Genomic DNA, 10,577 nt, shown 5'->3' with positions numbered 1-10,577 from the left:
AGAGCTTTCTAGAATTTGTCTGTGGTGTCACGGGTATGCAGCCTGTCACTTGGCCTAGTTTCAGTAACCTAAGTCTGCTCAATGCACAGGAACAGACCACGTGCCAACCTCAAACACAGGTTCCCTTTTCTCCAGTCACAGATGGTGTGGGCTGACCAAGGAGATCACTCACAACAAACACAAACATCCAGATCCTGGGCACAGCAGATGTGTTTGGGGCAGCAGTCTTTTTAACACTGTTTGCTTAAAAGAGCAGGTCTTCCACACTGATAACAACAGGCAAAACAACCTCAACACATGCTCTGCCAAGATAACATGGGGGCTGCTTCTGCCACTTCTCCGTTAGGTAAAGAGCTTAGCAGGAGTTGGAGGGGCCTACAGGAGGTGTGTATTCCATTGCCTTCTGTAAACCCGGGGCGAAGGAAGCGATTCAAGTCTTAAATAGTGCAGTTGCTCAGTCACCAGAAGCACCAGGACATGCCCTTTTCAAGAGACTGAGGCCTCAGTCTGAACCCTTGTGCCTGGGGCCAAGGCCACGTGGTTTGCTCTCAGTTTTCACAGCCCGTGCGGTGGCAATCCGAGTGCTTTTGGGTAAGGCAGGGGTTCCTTCAGTGATGTGCCCCTGGCATTTCTCTTCTTTTGGTTATGGTGTTGCCCGGCGATCTTATGATCTTCGGACCTTATGGAGGTTGCAGACTAAATTCTACAGTAAAAACGGAACTGGGTCATCCTGAGAATGGTGTTGAAGAAAGCCAACGGTCTACCTCAGAGAATGCACTCTGAGGACAGAGTTCGGGCATACTCTTGGAGGGTGAAAGTAGAGGGGAAGAAAACAGTAGCATTGGGTTATTTAGTTACTGTACCTTCTCCACCCTTCCAAGAAAGACATTTGGCTGGCAGTTAGCTTTACTGCAGCCCTCACTGAATCTTAGCAGAGAAAAAGAAAGGATGTTGAAGTGAAGGAAAAAGAAATGGATTACCACCAGTGTGTGGATTTTCTTATAACTGAAGTTCACTCAGAATCTGGGGAATAGTCTTTGGCTTAAATTGACCGTGGGGAGATCGTGGCATGCTGAGGTGGCAGAGGGCTGGGGAGAGAGGAGGGAGGGCAATGGGCTGTGGTTCAGTTTCTCTGAGAGTGATCACTTTTGTAAGGAAGAAGTCCATGGCAATACAGCAAGGAGGCTGGTCTCCAGGGTTCTGAGAAACTCGGGAACTGCAGTTGGCTTGCTGCTTCTACCTTTAACATTCAGCTGGGGCAAAGAAGCTGCTTTATGTCCCCGGGAAACAGGGGTGCAGTGGGGTGGTAAAGTGATACATAGGACTTAAGTTTTAAAACCAGCGCTTGGTAAGTGGTAGGACATCCATAAAATGCTTTTCCCGGGAAACAAATCAGAAGCAGAAAAATCGTAAAAATAACCACAACAATATAAAATTAAAACGGCACACATCACAGGATTGAGAGAAAGAAATGAGTCATTGAGAAGCAGTGACACCACTTCTTTAAGTGACTAAGAGTTCCAGAACCTTCTCCTGCCCCATATTCTGCTGAGCCCTTTCACCTGGGATGAGGTGAGAATGGCCTGCTGGGGCAAAAGGGCTAGCTTTGGCTCTCATCCAGAACCACGGCCGTGTCCCAAACTACCCCTCTGGAACAGAGGCTGAGGGAAACGAGAAGTGACGAGAGGTCAGGATACACTTCTCGGGGCACCTTGTATCTTGAGAGAAAGGGACTTAAACCAGTAGCAGCATACACAAGGTGCTGTACATCTGACGACAATAACGAAGATGCACTGACCTATAAAAAGTCATTTAATGTACATTCAGGATGGCCAACACAGGCTGGTTAGGTAATTAGCCCTTAAAGAGTTCTGTTACAGTCATATAAAAATGTTTTGCCTTGTTAAAAAAAGAAATCTAGTCTAACAAAAACATATCCACCAATGGGCTTGTATTTTTTCCCCATGTTCAGGTTTGCAAGATAATTAAAAATACAAACATAGACGTCTCTGGGCACAGCACTGTCCATTAGCTAATGAGTTTTGGCAGTACACTGCACAGAGGAATACCCCCACTGGTTTCCGACATTAAGTTAGCTTTAAGCTTATTGGCTATTCCGACAACCGGAGGCAGCTTGGAACCCAGTCCCTGGAAAGTGTTTGCAGGATTTATCACCCGTTTGCCTGACACCTTTTCAATGGTGACAGGCCTGGGCACAGACTTACTAATCCATGGATGTCTTAGTGCTTGAGCTGGGGTCAAACGGGCAGAGGGGTCCCAGTGAAGACACCTTTTCAAAAACTCTATAAACAAGTAGTCCTCACATCCCTTCAATGCTGTCACCCAGTCTTTGCTGCCTGGGGGACCCCGCTTTTTACCCCTACGTGAGCGACCCCCCACAAGCACAACCCTCCCATCTGCCTGAGTAGTCACAGAACAGTAGCGAGGTAGGCCCTTGGAGTTAATGAAGTACTTGGCACGTTTGGATTGCTCCAGAAGTTTCGGTGGTGGCATCCCTAGCAGCTCCATCATGCAGGCCAACTGGTCTCCTTCATCCTCTCCGGGGAAGAGAGGCTGTCCTGTTAAAAGTTCTGCAAGGATGCAGCCAAAACTCCATATGTCTATAGGCGTACTGTAGCGGCTTCCTAAGATGATCTCTGGAGCTCTGTAGAACCGAGACTGGATATACGTGTAAAGCTTCTGGTATTCGAAACAGCTGGACCCAAAGTCAATGACCTTGGTCGCACTGCGCCCATGGTGTTTCAGAAGAATGTTTTCTGGCTTCAGGTCACAGTGAATGATCTTATTTTTGTGGAGAGCATCCAAAGATTGCAAGATGGATTGAGCAAACTTGCGAACTAACTGGACGCTAAAACCCTGAAATTTGTTTTTTTTAATTAGCTCATAAAGGTCTATGCTCAGCAATTCGAAGGCCATGCAAACATGGTTCCGGAACGTGAAACTTTCCAGCATGTGGATGACATTCATGCTACCAGTTTTGTCCTGCTTTTTAAGATGCTCCAAAATCCGGATCTCCTCAGCGGCTTGACGATGGAAGCGCTTTTCATTGCGCACCATCTTTAGGGCCACATACTGTCGAAGTTTGTGATCGTAGACCCGGGCTACTTGCCCAAAACTTCCCTTGCCAATAATTTTCAGCACCTCATATCGATAAGCTAGATGGTCGCGAGGCACGTGAATATAGGCCCCATCTGCATCATCATACCCGCCGTTATTGGGACCCCCGATCACTCCATGTCTTTTTTTGGCATTTGGGCCCACGAAGTAAATTTCCGGATAATTGATGATTTCCAGCTTCTCGTAAGCAGTGAGGTGGTGTTTATATTGCTTCAGCGCTTGCTCTGGAGTCAGTGGTACCACTTTGGATGCTTTGGCTGAACTGCTGGGTTTTACCGCATTCGAGCTATCCGAACTTTTACCCTGAGAGGCAGTAGGAGAGCATTTTTCAGAGTCGTTGATGCCATCTGACTGAAGAGTATCGGATCTTCTGTTGCCAAATTCTTGAAACAGCTGTTCTACCTTCATCTCACCTCCATTCAGAAAGTGCTGAGTGTGATCTCTTGTTAACTGCTCAGCAGTGATCTATGGAAAAGAAAAACGAATGTAATGGTAAAGCCACTAAAAATAGGGGAAGGATGAAAGAATCCTTCCCCTGCCTGAACAACAACAAAACTGTCCAGTCACGTAGGTTACAATGACCCAAAAGTGAGATAAGTAAAGCAGGAGTCAATAGAGACTTGTGTTATATCGATCTTCAGACCCCCTGAGTATTATGGCCACCTCAACCCCTGATATATGCCTTGCTTTGTTCAAGAGAGAATGGTCTTCTTACCAAACCCTAAATGTGCTAAGTTCCTTCTAATAGGTATGTCTTTCTGCTGAGTCTTTTCACCCCACCCACTCTAATCCTGCACTCTTTCAAGGCCCAATTCAAGTCCCTCCCTTCCATCTAGAACTACTCCAAGCCCATGCTAATTAACCTCATATCCTAACTGTAGCTTTTCAAATCCGTACCAGCTGATCTGGCACTTGATTATATACATATTGTCTCATATTGTTTACTGTTTCAAGTATCTTCCCAGTTCTTAAGGGCATATATCAGAATCAAAATATGCATATTAAAGTGTTCTATAAAAAGAAAAGGAAGAGAAAACGAAAAAAAAAAAAGTGTTCCATAAATGATAACGCACCATTAAGGGACAGAGACAGGATTTGAACCCAGGTCTTCTGTCAGTCCAGCACCCTTCCCACGAACACCACTTGGCACCGGGTTCTCCTAGTACCTGTACTACTCTCCACTAGGGCTGAATGATGGCTGCGGCCTGGAATCCAGCAAGACTTCATTATCTACTCCCAGGCTCCCCCCTAAATGACTGAATGCTTGTAGCTCAGCTCACTGAATCACAAGAGTTCTAAGCCAGAGAGAACTTCTGAGATCCTCTGGGCCAATTCTTTATGTATCTGATGAATAACAGTGAGAATCCAAGCCCCACCCGAGGAGGTAGGTTTGGTTGAATGAGGGCATTAAAATTGTTTGGTTTTAGGTAGATTTACATAATAAAAGCGAAACTTTGCATGCATCTCAGCCAGTTTTCCTTAGAATTTTCACTACCTAACTTTAATGCACCTACATATTTACTGCGAGTGTGTTGGGGACACATGCTGAAGAAAAGAGATGCCTGAAAGGCTTGGCTTAGGCTGGAGTCCTGGCTATCCTGCTTAAAAGCTGTAGGTCCTTGGGCAGGTTGCTTGACCTTTTGCCCAGTTTCTTAGCCTTAGTTTCTTTATTTATAAAATGTGAATAATACCTACTTGCGGGATGCTGTGTGAATCAAATTATCATTAATAATATACGTGAACGACCCTTACAAGCTATAAAACATTTTACAAACACTGGTAATAATTAGACAAAATTCTCAACATATTAAGATTTAAACTATACGCCCTCTCTTTGTCCTTTCCGTTTCTCTCTTCTCTCTGTGGGACCTCCTTCCATATCTCCAGTCTCCCTCCACCAGACATCTGGCACTACACAGGTCTCCTGCAGCATGATGGCCCCACAACAGGCCCTCCTTTAGGATACATGGAAATACCTCACGCACTTTCTCTCCGGCATAAAACCTGCTTTCAACTTGCTATACAATTTAAGGTGTCACCTCTCCAAGATATTGGAACTTTAACAGAAGAGCAATGCCTTAACCCAAAGGAATGACTCTCTAGGAACCGTGGTCATCAGTGACAAGCTGGTACGAGAGGGATTTGAGGGTCCATCCCTGGGTAGTTTACCTACTCTGCCTACATGTGAGAATGTGCTGGCTCTGGAGGTCTTCATTTCTGTTTGTGATAAAGAGAGGGTCTCAGGCACAGAACATTAATAAGAACAGATATAGAATAGAAACTTAAATTTTCACAGAACTATTACAATAAAATTAAGGATGTCACTTGGATTTCCTGACTCATGGTTTTTCCTTAGAGTGAGCCTACATCTCTCTCTCTGTAAACTGAGTCTTATTTTGCCCCCTGGAACTACACAGGAATGTCCAAATTTCATGTAAGTCCTTCAATACCTAAAAGGGGCTGTCCTGCCCCCACCATTTTTCCCTGGGCTCATCATCCCATTACATCCTCTACTTCACATGGTTGCTTACTATCCTATTCACATTCTCAACACAGGCTGCACTTCATGTCTCTCTTGAAGTGTGGCTCCCAGAACAGAACACCATGTTTCAGGTACAGTCCACTATGGATTATCAAGGTTTGAATCTCCAGTGAATCTGAAGAATTCCAGGAAGGAGTTTTTCCACACAGGGAGGGGTTCTCTTCTTAGGTTTCTTTCCTTTCCTGTACATAATTCAAATCCTGGCCTGAATCAATTATGTATCAAGACTGTTGTGCTATAAATAAAATCTTCCTTCCATTGTTCTAGTAGAATCTACAATTTGCACGCATGTTAAAGTATAATAGTTATAAAATACTATACATTTCTAGTCTGTAGTTATAATCACAATAACCAAACAGTATATATGACCAACTATACCAATTATTTTCTTATGTCATTATACTACAGGGACAGATAATGCCAGATTAATCATGTTTTATTTAAGAATGCTTCACATACACTTTTAATTTGGAGGGCTCTTGACATTTCAAATAGAATCCTCAACTGTGTTAATCAAGTCTTGAAGATCTTGTTGAGAAATTCTGAGAAGGAATATACTTCTCATCCAGACATGAAACACTCCATCCTCTTTCCCTAGCTCTTGGCCCTAAATCTGCAACACAAAGCTTAACCCAATAAAAGCCTATAAGTGGATGATTCATAGTATACAATGAGAACATAAGAACATCTTGGGTAAACAATGAAGCCTAAAGGCTTTGTGAAAAGAGCAATAGGATCTGGGGATGGAGTCACGTCATAATGAACTATGAATGTCAACAAGAGGTCAAAGAGCATTTTTTTCAGCAAAGTTTGCAAAGACACCATTAGGTTAGAATGAAAAGCCTATGTCCCAAAAAAACAGTTACTCTTTATATTATACAGTAAGAAATTCATTTTGATCCTGAAACATACAATTTAATTGACCTGCTGGGAGGTAATTAGCATTGGCTAACTCTAAATTAAAGTTAAAATGAACTTTTAAGTCACATGTTAATGCACCAGCCCAACTGCAAAAAAGTTTCCCACAGAGACACGCTAATTGGCAGCCAGTAACCAAGAAAACTGATGGTCAACCAGAGAAGTATGGGATTCTGGAGCTCTTAGAGGTCTTTCACATATTAAAGAAATAAGCTTGCTGAGAATGTAAAGGAAACTTACTGTACTCCAGAGAACAGGTTAAAAATAGGGTGACCAGCCTTCCAAATATATTTAGGCAATACTTTGTAATAATATTAGCCTCAGAACTAGTGAAAAGATTGATTTTAATAGCAAAAGCTGACAAAAAGTTGGGGAGGGCTATGAAAAATGCATGTGATTTTTTTTGGAATATAGAAACAATTTGAGGTCTTAAATGCAGAAATGTGAAGGAGAAATTACAAATCAGTATATTCAGTTATTCAATTTGTTCATTAGGTGATAAATGCAGCAAATGTTAAAGTCACAGGATAGCTTCTCTCTATCCTGGAACTCGTCCAAACCCTATTCTCCCTACTACTCTGTGTATGCTGAGGAAATATGAATTAATTTTTTTATTACCTTAAGTAAAACAGTGTCAAAAGCTAAATGTCTACAAGATCCAGAATGATTAAATGCACCAAAACCAAACCGTACTATTCAAATTTTATTTATGATCCATAAAGTGATTCTCTGTAGCATACTAATAAGCTAGGACTGCATTTCTATCTGGCAGGAAAAAAAAAATGGGCAGATCTATGAATTCAGGGGTATTTTCTGTTTCTGGTTTTTGTTAAAATGAGTTTTTACAACACACTGTGTCATTCTATAACAAAATAAACATTCAGCAGATAAAAGTAGCTTATTATTTTTTTACTAATGCCATATATTTATCCCGGTGACTGAAAGGAATACTTGTGGCCTCAAATCAAAATCAGTCTGTAAAGCTAAACTTGGACCACAGCAATTGTTATTTCAAAGTCAAGAGAAACCAAAAGGACACAAAAGAGTCTGGGTTGCCAGCGAGAGGCAACTGTACCTTGGGCATTAAGTAGCACTTCCTTCTTTCCAAGACAACTAGAGAGCAAAGAACCACTTCATTTACTTACATTTAGTCTTCTGGGTAGAGGCGGTTCAGAAGGATTGCAGAGTACATTTGAACAGGGTGGGCATTTGGTTTCATCTATCATCATGAAGGTATCATAGACACCATCCCCCAGTCTAGTTGAAAGGATTACAGATAAAATCCTCATCAGTAACTGAAGTATATAAACTTGTATTTTCAAAACATTCTGTGCCTTTATTGCCTCACATCTGCCACAAATAACTAATACAAAAAAAATGTCTACACTGCATGTTGGCACTGAATACAAACAACTGGAGTATTTGGCAAAAGAACAGAGGAAACCCAACTTTTCTTTTTTTTAAAAAGGAAAGCATTTCTAGGTTTGTATTTTGAAATAATTAAAACAAGTCTTACTTTGTGAATGTTGTTAAAAAATAGGGACTATCAGGGCGCCTGGCTGGCTCAGATGGTAGAGCATGTGACTCTTAACCTCAGGGTTGTGAGTTCAAGTCCCATGTTGGGTGTACAGATTAGTTAAAAATGAAATATTAAAAAAAATTTTTAAAAGGGACTATCAAAAGGATCTCATTTAACTTACTACTTGAAAAAAGAAAGGCTAGTTTGAATCCCGAAGCCTGAAAGCTAACCAGAACAGGAAAAGACAGAGAAAAAAAAAAAAAAAGGCAGAGGTAACTATATTTTAAAAGTCGGAGACTTGGATTCTAATCTCAGCTCTACCACTACCTTCTTTCCTGAGCTTGTTTTCCACATGTTATAATGGGAAGAATAGTTCCAGTCTACATGCAAGTAATAAAAGGTCTTCTTAGGGCTCTCTTCTTTTTATTATTTATTTATGCACCCACTTAACATCTATCTAACTTGTAGAAACATACAGTGAAAAGCACAACAAATACTAAAGGGAGTCTCTAAATTACAAAATGTACTGAATTTCACTTCTTTACCCACTTCATTTTCTGGTGGATGGTGGAAGCTAAATGCTAAAGGACTAAGGACCACCTCTCTGTTCTTTAGGGCTGTGCCTCCACCACAAAAGAGGGAGAGGTTTTATTTAATCCACAAGATGGTCCTAGATAATGTATTTCATCTGCCACTAAGAACACGAATTTCCCAATCATACATATCAGCCTTTCATTGTATCATTTTTACATAATACACTACAAATACAATAATGATGATTGGGTTGCAGGGGAAGTATTTTTAAAAATCTTTTAAAATATGCTGAAATATTTATTTCAATTTTTTTATTTCAAATTTAAAGTTGCCTTTAGAAACGGTTTTGTAAAATTAGTTCTAGAGCTTTCTTAATTGATGTGTCATAGAAATACAAATAATTTAAAAAGTCCACTAAAATCATTTTTTTGAATATTCTTTTTAAAAACTAGCTCACATTCCGATAGCATTATTTACATCTTTAATGGAAACTGCTTCTCTGACAACCAAAAATTCGGGATATGGCTGACTCTTCGCTAACAGCATGAATATAATAAATAAAATGGGACAGGCGTTCACATTTATAGAGAAAAAGACACTGAAGACCTGCAAGTATTCCTATAAATAGGCAGAGGAAATTACCCAAAGGAAGTCTGCATGCAAATGAAGCGGGGGGGGCGGGGGGTCCCTTGTCCCCTTTTACGTGTAAAATACAATGCAAGGTGGAGATCTCTCAAAATAGGATCCCCAGAAAGCCCTACTCAGCACAACCCTTAACCTGCATATCCGAAGCCAGACCGCACCCCTCACGGCAAAACCCCGAGTTCAGCCCTTGGTTATCTGCTCTGAGCAACAGGGCTTCCTTGAAAGGTATTGCTCCCTGCCTCCCCCAGTTTGTTAAAAAGCCCCACAAAAAGTCCCAGCTTCTTAGAGTTCCTTACCATATCCCCGATCTAGGGCTGCTTCTCCTAACTCCGCTCTAGCCCCCTCCCCCGATCACGGCGGGCTGGGGGGGGAGGGGAGCTGACAGAGGGGAAGAAGGTGGGCCGGTCCCCCGGAGGCGGTCAGAACCCTGCCCTCGTCCCTCCTGCTAGGGGCTCACTCCAACCTCAGCCCAGGCCTTCCCCGCCCCCGGACTTCGCCAGCCTGCGCCAGCCGCCCACTCGGGCGCACCCAGCCCGTTACCCTGCGGCGCCGTTACCTCCGCTGCTGGGGCGGGAGTCCCGCTCCAGGCGGCCCCGCATCCTTCCGCCCCGGCCCGCGAGCCGTGCCTCCCATCCGCTAGCTCGGGACCCCCGGGGGGAGGGGCGGCGGTTGGAGGGTCCGGAGTGCAGGGTCCACCTGCGCTGGGGCGGCTGCCGCCGGGGCCGCGACGCTTCCCGGGGGAATCTCGTCCAGACACTGCAGATCCGCGCGCCTTTGCTCGCGACTCGCCTGGCCGGGAGTGGGGAGAGGAGCTACAGGGGCGGGAGGGGGAGCGGTGTGGTCGCCTAGCAACCGCGGCACGCCCCGGGAAACGCCTCTTCGCCGCTACGCGGTGACGCATGGGGGCGGGGCCCGAGGCCTCTCCCCACCGCGCGGCGCTCGGCACGGCCACTCGCGCAGGCTCCGGGAGGTTCGGGGCGGGACGTCAGTCCGCTGTGCGGCGGGTGTTCTCTGTCAGCGAGCGAGGGGCGGGGGGCCGCTACCGCGGCGGGGAGAAAAGCCCCGACAGAGGATTTGTGAAAGTAGCGATTAGCCCCGGATTTCTGCCTCAGAAGTGCGGCCCGCCCCTCACCGTCTACTGTCCTTCAGCACGTTGTAGCCTGAACCTCTGAAACCTCCCTTGAATATGTATTTTAAAAAAATTAATGAAAAACGTGTAATTTCCTTAGGCTTTCCCACGGAGGAGCTTCTCCCCCTCCCGCCGGAGGGTAATGAAAGCAA

General features: G+C 44.0%; 1 protein-coding gene across 2 annotated transcripts; it reads right to left on the bottom strand.

Moving 5' to 3' along the window:
- Window positions 1-1,801: 1,801 nt before the first annotated feature.
- Window positions 1,802-10,058, bottom strand: DYRK3 (dual specificity tyrosine phosphorylation regulated kinase 3). 2 transcript variants are annotated; one of them, XM_021682506.1, is made up of 3 exons: window positions 9,853-10,058; window positions 7,744-7,855; window positions 1,802-3,603 (listed from the first exon to the last, which is right to left on the bottom strand). In XM_021682506.1, the coding sequence occupies exons 1-3, from the start codon at window positions 9,927-9,929 to the stop codon at window positions 2,029-2,031; spliced, it is 1,764 nt and encodes a 587-aa protein (XP_021538181.1). In that variant the 5' UTR covers window positions 9,930-10,058; the 3' UTR covers window positions 1,802-2,028. The 2 variants fall into 2 exon arrangements, with proteins under 2 accessions (XP_021538181.1, XP_044772285.1); XM_044916350.1 differs by lacking the exon at window positions 9,853-10,058 and adding an exon at window positions 8,655-8,671.
- Window positions 10,059-10,577: the final 519 nt, after the last annotated feature.

Source organism: Neomonachus schauinslandi, chromosome 6 (assembly GCF_002201575.2).
Source record: "Neomonachus schauinslandi chromosome 6, ASM220157v2, whole genome shotgun sequence".
In the NCBI taxonomy this organism is placed as follows: Eukaryota; Metazoa; Chordata; class Mammalia; order Carnivora; family Phocidae; genus Neomonachus; species Neomonachus schauinslandi.
This window is presented reverse-complemented; position numbering and strand designations above follow the sequence as displayed.